This window comes from Lynx canadensis, chromosome C1, assembly GCF_007474595.2.
Source record: "Lynx canadensis isolate LIC74 chromosome C1, mLynCan4.pri.v2, whole genome shotgun sequence".
NCBI lineage: Eukaryota > Metazoa > Chordata > Mammalia > Carnivora > Felidae > Lynx > Lynx canadensis.
In genome coordinates, this window is record NC_044310.1 from 141,781,000 (window position 1) to 141,800,634 (window position 19,635).

The 19,635-nt window shown below is 40.2% G+C and overlaps 1 protein-coding gene across 25 annotated transcripts in view; it reads right to left on the reverse strand.

Annotated features, from left to right (window-relative positions):
• NEB (nebulin) overlaps positions 1 to 19,635 on the reverse strand; it is a 219,632-nt gene that overhangs the window by 191,329 nt on the left and 8,668 nt on the right. For 24 of the 25 annotated variants that reach the window (XM_030325669.1, XM_030325687.1, XM_030325693.1 and 21 more), the window contains exons 6-14: positions 19,275 to 19,382; positions 18,694 to 18,798; positions 17,887 to 17,991; positions 17,111 to 17,215; positions 11,841 to 11,945; positions 5,339 to 5,443; positions 4,601 to 4,708; positions 1,985 to 2,101; positions 16 to 120 (exon numbers count right to left, since the gene is read on the reverse strand). In XM_030325669.1, the coding sequence (XP_030181529.1) occupies positions 16 to 120; positions 1,985 to 2,101; positions 4,601 to 4,708; positions 5,339 to 5,443; positions 11,841 to 11,945; positions 17,111 to 17,215; positions 17,887 to 17,991; positions 18,694 to 18,798; positions 19,275 to 19,382 (963 nt within the window). The remainder of the gene's footprint in view (positions 1 to 15; positions 121 to 1,984; positions 2,102 to 4,600; positions 4,709 to 5,338; positions 5,444 to 11,840; positions 11,946 to 17,110; positions 17,216 to 17,886; positions 17,992 to 18,693; positions 18,799 to 19,274; positions 19,383 to 19,635) is intronic. The other variant, XM_030325689.1, reaches the window with a different exon arrangement.

Consider the following 19,635-nt stretch of genomic DNA (forward strand, 5'->3'; position numbering starts at 1 on the left):
CACGGGATTGCTTACGTCACTAGTGAAGTTCTGCAGAACCGTATCAAGTTGAAATTTGGGGGTTTCGCAGTAATTTATGCTCTTTGCCTTAGTCTTTTCATAGTTTTCTTTGTATAGTTTCTGTCAAAGAAAAAAAAATCTGTTAAAATAGATTCCTGTCACTCCTACACTGATTATAACACTTGTATTTCCCAACACTAAACAAAAGAAGCAGAAAAAAGATATCGCCTGTCAACTGTCTTAAAAACGGATAATCAAACGTTGGGGTGTTGTGAATAAGTTTCTTCTATTAGTAATTACTGTAAAGCTTAGGCTTTTAACATTCACCAAAAAAAAAAAAAAATCAAGAAACCAGAATGCTGCCTCAGACCAAGCCCTTAGTTGTGGAGTTTGGGTGTATTTTGGAACTCCTACTTCCTCTATGCCCCAACTCACACACGTCCCTCACTGACAGTGCCACAACAGAGAGGACTATTCTGAGCAGCAGTGATTTTTTTTTTTTTAACAAACATGCATGAAAAAGTTTAGTATACGTTGAGAAAGTCTCTCTTCCTCCTTCTACCAAGGGAAAATGCCTTATTATACAGATAATATATCTTAAAATTAAGGTATATACAAGAACTTGGATCATGAACCTGCTCACTCTTCTCTGCTAGGATTTAAATTTAGCTCTAACAGTAACAACTGTTGGATTTTATTTTATTTTTTTAACATTTACCCATTTTTGAGAGACAAACAGAGACAGAGTATGAGTGGGGGAAGGGCAGAGAGAGAGGGAGACACAGAATCTGAAGCAGGCTCCAGGCTCTAAGCTGTCAGCACCGAGCCCAACGCAGGGCTCAAACTCACGAACTGTGAGATCATGACCTGAGCTGAAGTTGGACTCAACCGACTAAGCCACCCAGGTGTCCCTACAACTATTGGATTTTAAAGGCACACTGATAAAGTGGGCTATTGTCACTTTCTCATGTTGGGTTTTAAAATTGTAAATGGTGCAATTCAGTTTTTATATTTTTATATTGCTCTCTTTATCAACAAAGTAGATTTGGACCTGTGCTTTTATATGCTTGATAAAGATGATCTTCATTTAGGAAACAGGAGACAGGCTTTGCATTAATTTCCCAACAGAGCTATGTGGACAGACCCACTGACACCTTCTCACCTGCCACTCCACTCACCCCATTCCTCAATCACATGTATGCATCTCTACAGTGCTGACTGAATTCAAGGGACAAAGAAAAGATAACTAACCTGCAAAGAGAACCATGTTTCATCCTCAAATATTAGGAAAGCTTAACACAATGTAACTCTAAGGGAAAAACTCAACTGATCACATGTTCAGTCTCTTATATAGTCAAAGTGGTTTTGGGCTGTTAGTCTCTTAATATGCCAGTTCTCACTTATCTATTTTAAATGTAATTGGATTGGTCAGGCTTTTATTTCCACAAGTAGAAATTCCTGTGAAGACTTAGGGAGCCATCTTTTAAGTCATGCTGTCTGCAAATGATGGTTTCTAGAGCCAGCATCTGCACAGAAAATGGTGGTGGTGAGGGGGAAAAGCTGTGAAACACAGGACACTGATCTTCTCCCAGTGGCTCGAAGAACACAAGGGCAGGGTACACACACAACCTGATCCCTCTCTCTTGCCCCCCTCCCCTCCCTTTCAAAGTCTCCTCCTGTCTGTGTCAAAATCACATGTATCTCCTACAACCTGCTCTTTGTTCATATAGAAGCACCAGGGCCTATAAGCAAACGAAGATTTCTCTGCCATTGAACTAAATCCACAGAACCCCCAAAATGGACATACATCATACTCAGAGGCATTTATGTCTTCCTGCGGTTAAACAGTTTCAGGGAAACTGCTACACTAGAATCATAAAGTATTTGCAAAGTTATATTTGCATTTAGCCATTATAGAAGGAGAGAAATTTCACCTCTCTGGCAGCTAAGGTGGAAAAACACTTTTTGACAAGAATGTACTTACATCACTCAGGGCATTTCCTGCTGCCTTCAGCTGCTTGAGCAGTGGGTTCTCTGAAGCAGGAAGTACATTATAATCTGCTTTTCCTTTATTCTTTTCATAGTCTTCTTTGTATTTTACCTGTAGGAGCGAAATAAAGTGATAAAGTAACTCTCTGGGTTATTTTTGCTCTTGTCTCTATTATGGATATTACGACATAGTTCCACAAATCAACTTTCTAGAAAAGTGACAGCTTGACATTTTACAAACAAAATACTCATAGTAACTCATAACAGTAGCAGAGGAACTGCATAAATTTCCAGGATAACTTCCTGCCATTCATTTATTCATTCAAAAACATCCATAAGGTATCAATTACGTGCTGGCTCTGAGACAGGTGCAAGGAAGAATAACATATAGTCCCTGCCCTCAAAGACAGAGATAGCCACACAAATAATGACAATGCATCATGTCCCAGACACTTACTGCTCCACAACCCTCATTGAGCTCTTAGCCTCTGGCTGCCTAACTTCCAACGTATTTTTAAAGAAAGCAAGCCTCAAGCATCATCAATCTACCCTTTAATGCCTCATCTATGACTGTGTGTAAGCATGTGTGTATTTAATGTACATGCAGAAGGAGGAGGAAGGGGCTGGAGGCTGGATGAAGGATGACAACCTCTCCTTTTCTTTCTGCCCCTCCTGCTTTACACCTTTAATTCCAGCTTTAGCAGAAGCTTTAAACAAGGGCTCAGAAGCCCCTGTCTGGAGCATGTCCAAAGGGAGAAGAACAAGAAATGGATCCTATTTCTTGATCCACAGTGCCAGCCATTTATTCCAGCAATAACTATAGAATATAGGAACATTCAAAGAATCCTAGATAAGCTACTAACATTTGAGAACCTTGAAAAACAGACATAACCAGCTTGGTATCCAAAGGCAGGAGATACACAACTGAAACACAGGTGCACTATCCCCTGTAGCACACAAAGAAGACTCATAGGGAATACACTACAGGAATGAAAGACATAACCTTTCTCTAGTATAGAATTATGTGCTTCATTGAAAAATGGAAACAACCAGAAAAGGAGTTCACCACACCCTCCTATCTTCCTATCTGTATCTGGGATATGTGGTCTCCTCTCCTGTTTATGGATGAATTGTCAAGACCCATGGCAAAGTTACCCCTCTTGTTAAGCACCAGAACGCTTCCCTTTTCACCTACTCAAGGGCATTACTTCAGCCACTCTTCCCTCCTCAGACATCATCACGTTTTCCCCCCACACTGGATTTTTTTTCCATCAGCATAGAAACATGGTGTCTTTGTCTCCAATCTTAAAAGAACCCCCTCTTCATCCACATATCCTTCAGCTACTACCCCATTTTCTTCTTTTCCTTTCAGGAAAATACTTTTAAAAACTTGAGTATACTTACACTTTTCTATTTCTCTCTTCTCATCCACTCATGAGCCCTCTCTAAGCAGACTCAACCAAATTGCTCTTGTTAAGTTCACCAGAGACCACCTATTGGTAAATCCACTTCAGAAACATTTGACACAACTGATCACTCTCTTCACTCACTTCCCACTTTCTCTTGACTCTATTCCTACCTCACCTCGATGATGTGTTCACATGGAGATACTCCAGAGTTCAGTTCTCAGAGCTTTGGGTCTACACTTGCTCCCTCGATAGCCTCTAGTCTTATGACGTTAAATACTATCCATCTACTGATGACTCCCAAATTTATATAATCCTTCTGGATGCCTCCCCAGAAACTTCAGACTCATACAATCAACTGTCCACTTAATATTTCCACTTGGATGTCTAAAAGACATCTCAAATCTTACATGTTGAAAACTGAGCTCATGTCTTCCCTGCAAAAATAATCATTCACTCTTTCCACATTCTTCTCTATCTTGATAAAGGGAAATCCCATCTATCTGGTTGCTTAGACCCAAACTTTCCTCACATATCCCACATCCAACCCAACAGCAAACTAGGTCAGCTCTACCTTTCAAAGTACATCTCATCACTTGCCTTGCCCCGTTCCTGATCCAAAACATCACTATTTTGCACCTGAATCCTGAAATAGCTTCCTAGATGATATGATCTTCCTGCTTTCACTGCTCCAGCAGAGCCAAGACCAGGGTTTGAATCAAGTCTGATTGGCTTTGAAGTTTATGCTTTTTCTAGTGCTTTAGAATGCTAAGGACTCTATTTACCAAAGTCTACTCTATAGAGTATATGCATATCCATGAATTTGTCTATCTTGTCTGTGACTAGATTTTCACCAATTAGTAGGAAAATAAGAAAAATAATGGTAATGGTGAGTGTGGGAGTGTCCATATTCATATAAGGTCGCCAGTTGTCTTTTCTTGGGGGATCCTCCTATCTGAGAGGATAGCCTTTCTACTTGCAGGTATCAAAAGGTCATTTATGAAATATTAAAGATGGTTATTTAGTATTGTTAATGGTCACACACAGCCAAGTTTTTCAAAAATTGGTAGCCCTATTATAACCCCAGAATATTTCTTTTGTTGTTCCCCAAGAATGCTTTTTTCCCCATTATATACAAAAGCAAGAGTTATAGGAAATTCACCCACACTACGACCATCATGACAAATGAGAGCATCCCCTCATACCTTGCTAGCTGCCACCCCAGCTTGTTTATTCACTTTGTACTCTGGTGTTTCGGTCTGCATGAAGTAGATCTGGTCTTTCATACTCTCAAAGTCTTCTTGGTATTTCCTCTGTAAGACATTACACATACTGGAGAACTGCTGTGGGCATAGACTGTGCACAGGTTTCACATGGGAGGACAGGGGCTGGTGGGAGAGGTTGCACAAAGCCGCTCCTCTTGGCTTACACAAGTCAGGTTACAATGAGAGAATGCAGTGCCATCACAAAAACAATTAGCAACTTAACAGAGATTTGGAGCAATTATAATAGGCTGAAAACCAGCCTTCAAGAAGGAGCTCTAAAAGGCCAGGGGCAGAGAACTTAAGAGAAAAGAGAGTGTTTTTCAGTGAAGAAAATCAGGGAAGAAACTAATCAGTTTCATAAATGTACTGTTTGGGCTCCCCAGGCAAAGAATAAATTTAAAAGGGCCCCCTTAACCTGTACTCACTTTGAAACTGTATTGTTCATATGAAAATTGAGGCATGAATAATGGAATCTGATCAAAGCAGTATTTCTCAAAAGGAAAGAGAGAGAGGGGAATTTCTTTCTTGATAGGAAGTCTATACAGATCTTACCCCCATGAAGGGGTACCCGGACTCTAATGTTCTGGTACCACTTTAGATGCAGCTGAGGGTCTGAAGTCATAAAAGAAAGGGTCACACTTTCAACCTAAGAACATCTGGTCATTCCTTCCTACTTACTGTGCTGATATTATCAGCATTCATTCTGGCGGTTGCAATTTCAAAGCAAGGTGTCTCACTCCATTTGCCTTTGACTTTATTTTCATAGTCTTCCTTGTATTTGTTCTAGGAGAAAAAAAAGATGAAATATAGAAAATATAGAAATTGACAAATAGGATAGAAAACTAAGTGGTAATGGGCAGCTTAAAAAAAATTTTTTTTAACTTAAAACATATCTTGACTATGGTCCTTAAGTTCTTAATAGATGTCTTCAAATGTTCCAGGATAGTATCAATTTACCCAACAAAAAAGTTGGGCGAGAGGGTAGAGGTGATAACTGACCACCTTCCTGTTGAGTCTGGGAACTTAGTTCATTCAAAACTTATAGATGTTCCCTGATGTTTGAGGGAGGAGACTCAGGAGCATCCTCCACTTATATTTCAGAGTTATAATAAAACCACTCAACCCACATTTCCATGCCAGATGAAATTAGCCATAAATTTCTGAGATTTACCAAAACTTCTAATTATCCAGAAAGGAATGCCACCACAAAATTTGGCTTGAAGGCTAATGAATAACACTTTCCAATTTAGACTTGAAGAAATTTTAATGAGAACTCGTAAGTAATTCAAAAATTGCCCCATCTTATTCACAAACACCATTCCACCTGAACCCCAGGCTGTGAGCAGCCTTGAGAGGAATTATGTCTTCTTTATGTTTATATCCTTGGAATCTAACACAAAATGCATCACACAAAAGTGACCTCATAAATGCATGTCCAACAAAACTAAACTGAACTAAGCCCATGATATGTGGCTTCAAACTGCCTTGGCCTAGAGTGTTCTTAAAATAAAATTAGGGGCACCTGGGTGGCTCAGTCAGTTAAGCGTCTGGCTTTGGCTCAGGTCATGATCTCACGGTTTGGGAGTTCAAGCCCTACATCAGGCTCTGTGCTGACAGCTCAGAGCCTGGAGCCTGCTTCAGAGTCTGCATCTCCCTCTCTCTCTGCCCCTTCCCCACTCATGCTCCATCTCTCTCTCTCTCAAATAAATAAACATTTAAAAAATATATATGTTTAAAATAAAATTCAACCAGTCAATCCCAAACCTGGGCATATGAGCCAGAGCTGGGTTATAACAATTTCCCCTTCTTGGCTCATAGAAATGTGTTAACAACCAGTGAGTCTCAAAGTGTCTGCATGCCTACACCCCCACTTCACTCTTCAGGAAAAAAGAAAGTGATTTTCTGGTATACCTTCAACAGAACCAGTACCAAGGATGAGTGATATGCAAAGCCAGTGAGTGTGAGTTAAAGGATGCTCAGCCCTCTCTCAAATGCCTTTATCCATTCTTCTCAAGAGGCTAATACGCTAAATGCTAGCCAAGTGTTTTTCATAACTATAAATTTTAGATTCCTGGGATGGAGTTCAGAAGCTCTGGGCCCAAGACTAAAGTCCGTCATTACCAAAGATGTGGCTTAGCCTCTCCAAGTTTCAGGGTTCTTAACCACAGCACCGGCAATAATAATTCCATCCACAGAGGACTGTTGAAAAGTTTACATAAGTTTATACCCTGAAGAGTCCTTTGCAAACTCTTCAGTGCTAAACAAATGTACGGTATAATAATTATAACAATAATGTTGCCAACATTGCTAGCATAACAGAGTAAGAAACTCTGGAGAAAATTCTGTGTGTGTGTCTGTGTATGCACACACATGTGTATTCTTCAGTGAAAATCTTTGTTGAGATAGTATTTACATTTAAGTGTCAATTTGCCTACTCTCTTCTTTGGAAGCTTTAAAAAATTGAAGTCAACTCTTTAGTCAGTCAAAACTGACTGAATTCAATTGGTCAAAATGGATTTTTTGATTTGCTGATTGCCTATAGAAGTATTTCTAATCTTTTTGGCGAATAGACCTCTTCAGAAATCTGAGAAAGCTATAAAATGCCCATAAACACAACTTCAGAGGTTCTTGATGTATACACACCCCAGGTTAAGACCTCCAAATCCACATTTTTGGTGGAATACTGCCCTTTCTCTGCTTGCTGGCAAAGGAAGAGACCTTTAAGATTAGGGGATAGGGGCAATTGGACTTTGTGATAGGATTTAAAATTGAGAAGGCAGCAGATTCTCTTAACGAGATCCAAAAGTTGGGTTATTGTGAAGAAATAATTAGAATCACATATGTAGATTTGTTAAGAAAATTAAAATTCTGACATTAAGAGATGGATGTCTGATTTTTTAAAAGATATTAAAACAAGATGAAAAATAAGAGTACAAGACCATCCAGCACCCTCACCCAAAGTCCTTCCCCACTTCTTCCTCTTCATAAACCAGTCACCATAGAGTTGGATCTCTCACAATCCACTCCTGAGTATTCCCAAGTCTGGGAAGATTTTCATTGTAAGGAAAGAGGCTGGGGCTTGTTATCTATTGAGGAAGTTATGGCCTTCCCCTCCATCTATAGGTAGGAGAGGAGTTAAAAGGCTGAAGGCCTGCAACTTGAGGAATGAGAAGGAGAGTGAGGTATGTGTCTATGTGGTACCCCTCTGTCAACCAAGTGGTCTTATTCTATGAGTCTGGCAGCAAGGCCTGAGTACTTATGTGGTACACAGAGATTGTTAGCCGTACCAGGGTCCAACATCCAACTTTTCCCCCAACCCCACTCTAATTCTTCTGTCCAACTCTGTCATAGGTAAAGCCAATCAATGGAAACCTGGCAGCAAGAATCGATTTAATATTCTCTAAGATTCTGTGTTCACTTAACAGAGGAAAGTACATTGAGTCAATTACAAGCTATGAAACACCTTCTGTGGGCAAGAGAGTAACTGCATGTTGATAGATGTAGTAAAATTGCTTCCCCATAGTCCTTCCTCCCCAGCAATGAACTGAGAGTGCTTCCATTGGGCCACAAATTGGACACACTAATGTCCTACTTAAACACATGGTTTCATTTTCTACTTTCCCTATCTGCATCTGTGGTTTTGATGTGGTTATCAAACGGAAGGAATACAAAGCCAGTTTAGTTAATCACACTTCACTCTTTTTCTATGAGTAGCTAAATACTGGGACTTCTGACAGTTTCATTCGAAGACAAGTTATCCTCTCAGAATTGTGGAGGGGTTCCCAACTGGTATTTTCATTGCCTACAGCGGGCCCAGGGATGCTTTCCTTACTCAACCCAATCTCTTCTGTTGATATCAATGGAGATCTCCCCCTAATTCTTTATTATAGAGGACTTTCCATGGTTTTAGAAGATCACAGTTTGGTATCTTCATGCTGTGTAACAGTATTTCCTGAAAGATATTTTTTAAAAAACATCCTAGTGAAATAGTATATATCGGTCACTGCCTCCAGTTCCTAGCACAGAAGTCCTAAACCTTGTAATCTCCTGAGTGATAGGGTTGTCTTTTGTTTCAATGAGACAACTCCTGGATAGATTTATGATGGGGGCTGGTCATGAGAAAGACCAAGCCATGATTAGAAGCTTGGAACTTTCCACCTCACCCTTCATTTTCTGAGGAGGGGAGAGGGGCTGGAGACGGAGTTAATAATCAGTTAGGCCTATGGGATGAAACCTCCATAAAAATCCACGAAGGACACAATTCATACAGCTTCCATTTTGGTAAGCACATCCACACGCTGGAAGAGTAGTACACCCCAGCTCCACAGAGACAGAAGGTCCTGCGCTTGGGACCCTTCGGGACCTCACCCCAGGTTCCTTTTTATCTTGGTTGTTCATCGGTGTCCTTTATCATGTAATAAACATAAAAAAGGGTTTCCCTGAGCTCTGTGAGCCAATTATTAGCAAATTATTAAACTTGAGGAGGGGGTCATGGGAACCCGAATTTATAGTCCAAAGTATGGGAGGTCCAGACTTATGACTAGTGTCTGAGATAGGGGTAGTCTCATGGGTCTGGGCCCTTAACCTGTGAGATCTGAGCTAACTCCAAGAAGATAATGTCAGAATTGAACTGAATTATAGGACACCAATTTAGCGTCAGAGAATTTGTTTGGTGTGGTAAAAAACCCATTTGGTGGCAGAAGTACGCATAGAGAGTAGAGGAAACAGAGCTTTTCCTTTCAACTCTACGTCCCTGAACTGGAAATTCTAACCTGAAATCTCACATTTCTCCCTTTACGAATCTGGAAAGAAGCAGAGAAGCAAGCACAGAGGAACTAAAGGGACTTGCCAATGTTGCATTCAGGACCCCACTTTCAGCTGGCTGTAGTGTGCATAGTGTCCTCACCTGGAAGGCTTGCTTAATGAACAACCCTGCCTGCCTGTCCGTCTGTGTTAGGGCTACGAAATGCAGCTGAGCCAGGATGAGTGCTGGTATTGGAGCTGGTGCCTTTGGCCAAAGACAAAGGTAAGGGAATTGATTCTGACAGGTACAGTAAGGAAAGCTGGTAAACAGAATATAATCAATATATAAGCAATATAAATCGTTACAGATATACGATCATTATATTAATGTATGAAATAAAGGCTATAAGACAAAGGGATGTATTGGGAGACACAGACAAGGAAATGCTGAATTTAAATACATAAGAGTGAGTACATAAGGAGATTTAATCTATTTTGGAAAGAAAGGAAATGATGATACTGAAACATGCATCAGAGCCCATGACCATGGGGAATACTTCAAGAGAAAAGAGGTAGGTCCCACAGCAAAATCACCTCTTTCTCCTCCACCTGCAGCCCCACTCCTCTCTTATTGGATGGTTTGTTGTTGGATGGACTGCTACAGATCACAAGCATTTCTTCTTAAAGTGAGTGTTATTTTGAATTAAGCAGCCATTAAGAACTTGGTATTTGGGGAAGACTGGGATAAACAGCCAAATACGGTGACTTTCATCCTCCCCCATTCTCCCTTGGCCTTGTTATTCCACAAGGGCAAATCCAGCCCCGGTGAGGTTTTCAAGTGTCTAATGATGCCACCGTATCCGGCTGGAGTGGCACAGTCCAACAGGCATATAATGCAAGCTGCCAGTGTAATTTTAGATTTTCTAGTAGCCAATTTTTAAAACGTAAAAAGGAACAGGTGGGAAATTAATTTTAATAATATATCTTTACTTAACAAATAGGTCCAAAAATATTATTTCAACCTGTAATCAGTATAAAAATAATGAATGAGCTATTTTACGTTCATTTGGTCATACTAAGTGTTCCCAGTGTATATTTCACACAGAGAAGACCCTCAGTTTATACAATCACATTTCAAATGCTCAATAGTCACATGTGGATGATGGCTACTATATTGACGAGTGCACTTCTAGATTGGTATGTCTAAATTAGTGGAGACTGGAGCAGTGTGAAAGTGATTTATTTTTTATCACATTCAAGTACCCACACTGCACACTCAAGGTAAAAGCATGTTGCAATAGTAAGATAGCTTTTAAAATATGTTTTAAATAAAAATTAAAAATAAATTTTTCTTTACAAATAACCACTTGAAAGGAGCTTTTTCTTTTTCTTCAAAAAAAGGTCCATCACCCTTGTTTTCCATCACCCTTGTTTCCCAATCTTATTTAAATATCAACACTTTCAGTAGGCCAGCTCTTTATGGACAGTTCTAAAGTTCATTTCCGCTTAGCCCTGGGCAAATGTCAGGGTCATGGCATTCCTATTAGTGAAAAGTTACTGTACTTAGCAGATTCTCCAAATAGCCTCTGGTTATACAGTTAGTAGTCTGCAATATCAGACACTAAAAACATCATTGAATAGACTTCATCATCCATAACTTTTCTTCCTTCTTCTTCACTAGAGACATCCTTTCCCGCAAAATACCTAAACAAAATGGAAACCTTGAGGTTCCATCAAAATTCAAGCAGAAGACCAAACTGGGACTCAACTCCACAGAGGGCCAAGAAAAAAGTATTTAAAATCAGCAGTATCCCAGGAGAAAGTGGCCTGATTTGAACCAATTTAAAATAGGAATTTAGCATGGGTCTGGTCACCAGTTGGACATCTGTCTCTCTGCATTGTCTGTCAGGCCTGCATTCCTCAGACCTAGCTTACCAGGCTAAATATAGACAGACTAAGCTGTTTGCCTGAGCTTTAAAAGTTATGAGGTGCACTGCCCATGGCTGTCAAACTAATGGCTATGTCTGAGAGATCACGCATGCATTCTTATTTTCTCCATGTCTGACTGATAGCTATAAAACTGTACACTCAATTAAAACAATCAGATCCTCCAAAGAAAACGTGCGGGGACTCAGTTCTTTGTTAGTATCACTCCTGCAAGTCAAAATGTTAAATGACATCAGGGCACAGGTTCTGTTTTCAAAATGCGGCTTTCACATTTCCTCATCACGGAGCCATTAAGCTGGCTAAACATTTATTAACATGGTTCCATGATGTTCATGGATGTAATGTTTTTGCCGCCGACTTTTCAGAGTCATATTGCAAAAACACCCTCACAGTGTTGGCATTGGGTCTTTAAATCCCCCTTACTTACTTTCTCTGATGTTTGAGATTATTAAGTCAGAGTTTTCAAGGGAGGCCAGTCCTATGTACTTACCTTGCTCACTTGATTGGTCACTTTCTTTGCAAACTCTATATCTGGAGGATCCGGCAGAGATGTGAATTGAGATTGCTGTTCAGCATGACCTTTTTTGTAGGCGATCTGACAAAATAAAAGACAGGGACGCTCATGAGCCACAGAAAATTATTCTATTTCCCATGTTCCATTTGTTGGCAATTTTGAAAAAGACTATGTATTCATCTGTATTTGAAGTCTTAAACTTTAGTCTATCACGTAACAGTAACTTATCCTTGCAGATGCTACACGCCCTTGCTCTCAGTATTACCAGCAATTCCTATTTCGTTAAGTCTTTCCTCTTCAAGATTATTAATCCTAGATCTGTTTCCTTCCATTTGTATCCATGCCATGATTTGCAGTTGAAATTATTCTGTTAACTGGCATTCTCAACTCCCAATCTCTTGTCTTTACATCAGCTACCATACCCCTAGCTCTGGATCAACTCAACTACACACTTCCTCTAATCTTATATCCAGGATGATGAGTGACACTGAAGAAAATCACACAACTCTATTGATTGGATAATGATAATGTGATAAACATGATTAAAAGGGCCACTGAAGAAGGTACAGAAGTGGGAGAGGGGGCCTCTTGAACCTAAGCCCTTAGTTTGAAGTCAGGGTGCCTACCTAGTGATACGTGCTTATGAACAACAGCTTGCTTGGGGCTCTGTGCCCGATACTCTGAGTTTATGGTATCCAATTGCCACTTTGCCTTCAATGAAGCTTGAAAACCCCATTATGCATCTCTGGTCAGCCTCTACTTTCAGTGGCTAGTGTAAAACCCCAAGAATGTCTTTAGGCCCCCAGTCAACTCTCAGCTTCCTCTCTCATAAAGGGAGGCTATACATATGCTTAGCTTTCCCTGTACTCATCCCTCCCTCCCACCTGCTACATGGTTCAGAGAATCAACCCTTGTAGGACAGGAGTCCTGTACTCAGACAGCTGATCCCTCCAGTAGCCCTCTGGACCTAGATGCATCCATTGCCCCTTCTCTTTCTTGACAGCTTCAACTGCTCCCTCTTCATTAGTTCCTTTCAGCCTGTGAAAGGCCTCTCTTGTCTTAAAATAAGTATCATGTCTATTAATCATGCAGCCCCTTCACTCTTTCCCTCCTTTTTTCCTCCACTACTAACTACTTAGACCTTTTCTTTCACCAATCTTGATCCCTGCCCCCACAATGCTATTTGTAGGTCCCCCACAAGAACTATTTGTATTATGCCCCCACAAGAACTATTTGTAGGTCCCCAGACCCACAAAAACCTCTTATGCCTCTGAACCTTGTACCTGCTGTTCCCTTTTCCCTGGAATGCCCCAGCTCCACACTCTCCCCATGTGCCTGCAAGCTGCTGCTCATTCTCCACGTCACAGTCTCCCCTCCCTAACCTGAGGACCTTTTCCTGGGATCTCACTCAACTTGGCCCTTACTTCCTTTAAAGGAATTATCAGATGACACTGTGATTGGTTGCTTACACATCTGTCCCACCTTGGACTATGAGCTCTGGGATGATGGAAAACATACCTGCTCATCTGTGAACACTTGCGGCTTACACGGAGACTGACTAGAGCGAAGGTTCAATGATTGATTTCTGAATGTGTGTTTTATACACTGTGGCCATTGGGGGAAATCACAAAAGGAGATTTATTATCCCAACTCTTCTCCTACTCACTTGTGAGACTTCTACAAATTATTTCTCCTTCCATGTGGCAGTATTCTTATTTACGACATAAAGAGGTTGGATAGTTCCAAGGTCCCAGTCATCTCCTTCATGGTTTAACCAAGTCTAGCTATGTCTTAGCTTAATAATGTCTACCTACTGCCTATAACAAAAGCTTTTATGAACATTAAATCAACAGGGATACAAAAGAGCAATTTTAAAATGTACTTATATTAATTCTACTGCTCAATCTTTTTTGTTGTTGTTGTTGTTAAGTAGTGAAGACTTTATTTTAGGCATAGGGCAATTGGTATTTTCCATGGCTGGCTAAGTCCTCAGAGAGTATGCAACATCCTATCAAGAAAAATGCTTACTAACTATGACATTCTGTCAAGAATTTTCAGAGAAATCAGATCTGGAAGTCCTAACTTCTCAGGAACCTTATTCAGAATTCTGTATAGTTAGAATTCTGCACTCTGGTCAGCTTAAGGACTCTCTTGGGGTTTGCAAAGTATTTTGTCTCTTAGATAACAAGAAAAACATAGTAAGTAGGGTTCAGAGAAAGTGGAAGAAGGTGCAGGAGAGGGAGAGAAAGCCTCTGAATCCAAGCCCTTAGTCTGAAATCTACATGCCTATCCAGTTGTATGTTCTGTGAACAACAGTTTGCTTGGGGTTCTGTGCCCAATAACTGTAGAAGTTTATGGTACTGACAACATTATTAATAGGCATGTTGGTAATCTGATACTTAGTGCATAGTTAATCTGCAAAACATAAAAAAATAAAAAATAAAGGCCATACCTTAACTGCCAAGTTTTTCTAAGGATGGGAAGATTTTACTTCATTGTTATATATTCTCCATTATGTACTCTGTTGAGAGATCTCAAAATACGTGGCCAATTTTAACTGTTCAAAGTCCATAGCACTGGAGTGGCATGAGGTGTCCCTTCATCTCTCCATTTTATGGGTAAAGGGAGACATTTGGAGATTAAGTGTCTTCTTGGAAACCTCTTCCTAGGCTTACATGACATGGCAGTTCCTGGTTGTCCTTCAACTTCTCTGTTCGTGGCTGGCTCCTTTACAGATGTCCTAAGTGTGGTGTCCTCCAAAACTCTGCCCTTGGCCATACACTGTTCTGCCTCCCTCATACATGGTCACGCCTGCAGCTGTCACTTTTATTCTGATGACTCTCAAATGTTAATCTCTTTCCTACTCTCACACCTATGCAACAGTATGAAATTTCTAATTTATCTATAAAATGTCTTGATCTGAATGTTCCATTATCTCAACTCCATTTCTTTTTCCACGAATGCATATTTACCACTTGTACCCCTATATACCCAGACTACCAGTCTTTCACACTAACTCCTCTATGGCTCCTTTATTTCTTTCATCTCCAATATCCAATGTCTTTAACACTTTTACAATACTTACTACCTTCAGATTCCGTTCTTCTTCTCCTTTGTCCCTGTCATCCCTTCAATTCTTCTGTATTACTTAAAATAGCCTTCTTAAAATTATCACAATTTTTCTAGTGTCAATGCACTGTATTGTCTATAAAATTTTTCCATTTGCTACTTTTAGCATATTGTTTTCCCCACCAAAATCATATGATACCTCTTATTGAATACATATCATGTCAAAGCTATTTTGCCTGATTTTCAAGGTCCTGCTGCCAGTTTCTTAAACATGGCCTCCTAACTAGGCACACACAGCATTCACTTTATTTGCCCTCTCTAGACTTATTTCACTTCTGTCCCTTTGTTCAAGTGCTCGCTCTACTTGAAAAGCCTTTCCTGTTCATCACTGCCCATTCCCTTTGGATTACCACTTCCACATGGCCTTTGCTAACTGTTTGCATGTGCCCTGTCTTTCAGCAAGTATTAGACTATAGAATTTGCTTTCTATATAAATATAAAAATATAAAATTAAAAAAATCAAAAAAATTTTCATGTTATTTAATATATAACACTTTCATGTTATCAGCCTGATTATAAATTCTCAAGGAAAAGGATATGAAAACTTCTTATACTTTTCTATCCTGCTAGGTATGCATGCATAATGGACTTTCAACACATAACTATTAACGTTTATTTATTTTTGAGACAGAGATAGAGCATGAATGGGGGAGGGTCAGAGAGAGAGGGAGACACAGAATCTGAAACAGGCTCCAGGCTCTGAGCTGTCAGCACAGAGCCTGACGCGGGGCTCGAACTCACAGACCGCGAGATCATGACCTGAGCCGAAGTCGGCCGCTTAACCGACTGAGCCACCCAGGCGCCCCTCAACACATAACTATTGATCACTTGATAAAGGTTACACAACAGTATTGTAGATTTATGAGATACAGAACCGAAAAGCTAAGTTAAAAGAGAAGCAAGAGGTCCCCACACATCAAAATGGGTACTGTGTACTAGACGGCCTTAAATTTTGGTTATGGCTTCATTAGTTCCTAACTTACTCTATGGAAAGATAGGAGTATTTCTATGCTATATTTTAACCAATTATATGCAAATGGAGATAGAAATATATCCACTAAATTTGCAAATGATATCAAGTGAGAGGCAATAAAAAATTAGACCTCAAAAGCTGGAGATGCCATCAAATGAATATGCATAATTCCAGTACAGGGCAAGATAGGATCCTAAGATCCACTGGAAGTAAATCATAGTAATTTTCAACTGACTTGTTGAAAATTTCAACTGACTTACATTCACAGTGCATAAGAGGTTCCGGGGGCTTAGTTGACAACTGAATGAAAAACAACTTGTTAAATAATAAAACGGTGCTCTCCTGAAGACTAGAGTAGTAGTCTTTTCAATACGGCAGCTAACAAATCCAGGGGTCAAGAAATAAAGAACCTCAAAACAAGGGAAAGTGCTAGAATCGAGTGGGGCTCTCTGCTGCTGCCACTGCTTTCAACCTAAGGACTAAAACTATTAGGCTCTTTAGTTCCTCTAATAAACTGTTTTCAAAGTCTAAAATACTAAAATTCTGGCCAGGGGACTGCTGACTTTTTACTAACTCTGAAATATCCTCCATGTACACCCAATGGCAAGAGCTTTTTGCGAACTACACAAACATGTTTGGACAAGTATGTCAGTCCACGTAGAAAAAGGGGGACAGACCACAATTCAGCCTTCATAATTAGGATAGTTCAATAACATTTTTCACTTCATATGTTTGGGAAAGTGGCTATGATCTCAATAGGTTTTTAAAAATGCCCCTGTGACGTCACAGAAAAACTTCAACTCCAGCCAAGGGGACAGAGGGCACATGCTGCAGTGGAAAGAACACTGGTCTTGAGATCACAAGACCAGGCCTCTAATCTGGGCTTTGCCACTAATGACCTATGTGGTCTTAGACTCAGGTTCTTCACCTATGAAAAAACAAGATTGGACTAAATTATACCTAATATAAGTTATAAAATCCAATTTAAGTAGACATCATAAATTATAATGATTCTAGATGTATTCATCTGCAATAATGACATTTAGTCTTTTCGAAAGAAGAACTGCAATGAACATGTGGCCAGAAGACAATCTGAGGTCTTCTGATTCCACCCCGCCAATGAGGTTGACTGTATTTTACTTACATCACTGAGGGCTTTCTGGGCTTGGGCAACCCTCCTCAGCTCTGGACTATCATTGTATGGGTAAAACAAGCTCTTGTCAGCTTCCCAGTCTTCAGTGTACAGTTTCTAAATCAGGAAAGAGTGAAAAGTTATGAGAAAGTGAGCTCACACTTACAAGAAATATACAATTTTGAATTCATCCATCAATAGCAAAAAGAGCCAAGGGCAAGGTGAGATCAAAGGTAAATAGAATCCACAGATAACCTGCCCCTTTCCACCCAGAGTCATATTTATTAATAGCTCGTCCTGCTTTCCTCGCAAATCTTATTTTCAGAAGAGTAAATGTGTCTGATTTGGTTTCTTCTCTGGGACTTCACTTGCTTCCTGCAACAAGTACTAATCCAAGTGTAAGGAGCCAGGAGGCACTTAGCATAGTTTCTGTCAGAAAATAAACATTGAGTAAGAGTGGTGGCCAGAAATACCCAAAGTGTAGCCCAGGGTCTATACTTTGTGGGTCTCTCAGAGCCAGTTCCCCGGTGCATCTTCGTTCTCCCCATGTGTTCCTTCATCAGGGTTGCTCAGGCTCCCACCAGTTCCCTCTCCTCTCCTCTACTCCACAGCTTTCTTCTCAGTTCCCCCTTGCCAACACCTACCCCTGCAACCTGCATGGCTCAAGGATACTCACAAAAAGACTGTGGAACTGCATTCCCGATTATCAAAAGTACTGGGTATTCCTCTAAATTACACATTGGAAGGACATAGGAAGACAGAAGTCATGACAGAGCAGAAGCTCTTACCTTACTGAACATGGCTGTGTTCTTAACTGCCTGGACAAGTTCAGGGGCATCAGGGGGAAGCAGGTACTTATCCTTGGTGTCTTCCCAGTTCTGCTTGTATAAAACCTAGACAGAAAGAGCAGAGGATGTGTGGTTGATGTCTCCCCCAAGGGCATGAGGGTTTAGAGAACACAGTGTTGTGAAGTCTTTCATTATCAAAGTGTCCTCACACAAGAGGCTGCCCTTGTGCCTTTGTGTTTTACTAGCATCAATTGTGAAAACATTGACCATGTCAACATCCCATAATACTTTTCCTGCATTAGTAAGCTTTTACTTGAAAAGTCTGATTTTTTTTTTAACTAAATCATGATTATGATTCTCTATAGATTCCTTTTAAAGGCTGCAATCTTACTGGTCATTGGCTCAATTTGGATAGTAAACGTGTTTCTTTTGACTTACGTGTTATTTTTTAAATGTTTTTAATTAGTTGCCTACATTTGAAATTTGAGCATTTCGCATAAAAATAAAGCTCCCTAGCCTCTTTAAAAATAAATCAGAGACTTTGGGGACATCGGGACTGCACTCTGTATAGCAGCTGCCTGGAGCTGAGTTGCAGGGCATATGCTCTCCAATCCACCATAGGTCCTATGGCCACTTCAGTCATCTGTGCAGCCTTCCTGACATGTGTGGATACCAGAGCTCATGAGGTCCCTGGATTTAAGTGAGACTGGTGAGCAGGATCAGGCCTGTCCAGTTTTCTCCTCTAAGGCCAGGTAGAGGTAATCTACGTGCTACTTAGCATCCCAGCCATCCATAACATGACCTCACCTTACTGACTTGCTGCGACACTTTCTTTGCATGTTCAATGTCCTTTGCTTTTTCGTCTACGTGACAGATAGTTTTAGCAACATCGCCATCCATTCGATACTTAACCTGCAGAAATAATATACAGAGTTCATGACAGGCATGCACATGTGAGTATACTAAAGGGTATCTTCTAACAAAAGGGCATTAACCCAATGACTCAACGTCTGCACCACAAAGCAGACTTTCCACATTTTAGGTAGAAAACCGTGATCTCCAAAAATCTGCAGAGTCCCTGCATTTATTGCATATCTGCTTTCCTGGCTGAATTTCAGCCTCCCTGCTCTCCTACATGGAAGACCACAGTGAATTCGAATTTACCATCTCGTATCTCTTAAGCTAACTTGCTAAGCCAAGCTTTTAGAGGTCTCTTGGGGTTCACGTTTAGAGCAACATAATCTATAGCCAATACTTCCTCTAGATTTCTGGACTGGCTCACAGCAATTCGACTGCTCATTTTCTCTACACCAATTAAAGCCCTCAATTCCCAGTGATGGGCATGTTTTTGACATGTCTGTCTCCTTTCTTTTAGCAATGCAGCCCACCTCACTGAGTTGATCTTGTACTTTCTTGATTCGACGAAGTTCTGGGGTATCGGATGTGATGGCGTATGGCTGTCCTTTAGCTTTCTCATACTTCTCCTTGTATTTATTCTGAAAAGAGTATCAGATATTAGCCTAAAACCTGATAAGACAGCAGCAGAAATTTCAGGCAATGTATTTATCCCCAATAGATTAAAAAAAATCCTGCAAATTCTAACAATTATCAGTTATAACAGCTTTTTGTCCCCTACCCTGATTCTCAGCAAAAACTAAAATAGATTTGTTAATTGCTCTTCCTAAACACAGTTGGATACTTGAGACAGTAGAAATTTTATTACAGACTATTGTCTTGGAAATGCCAAAA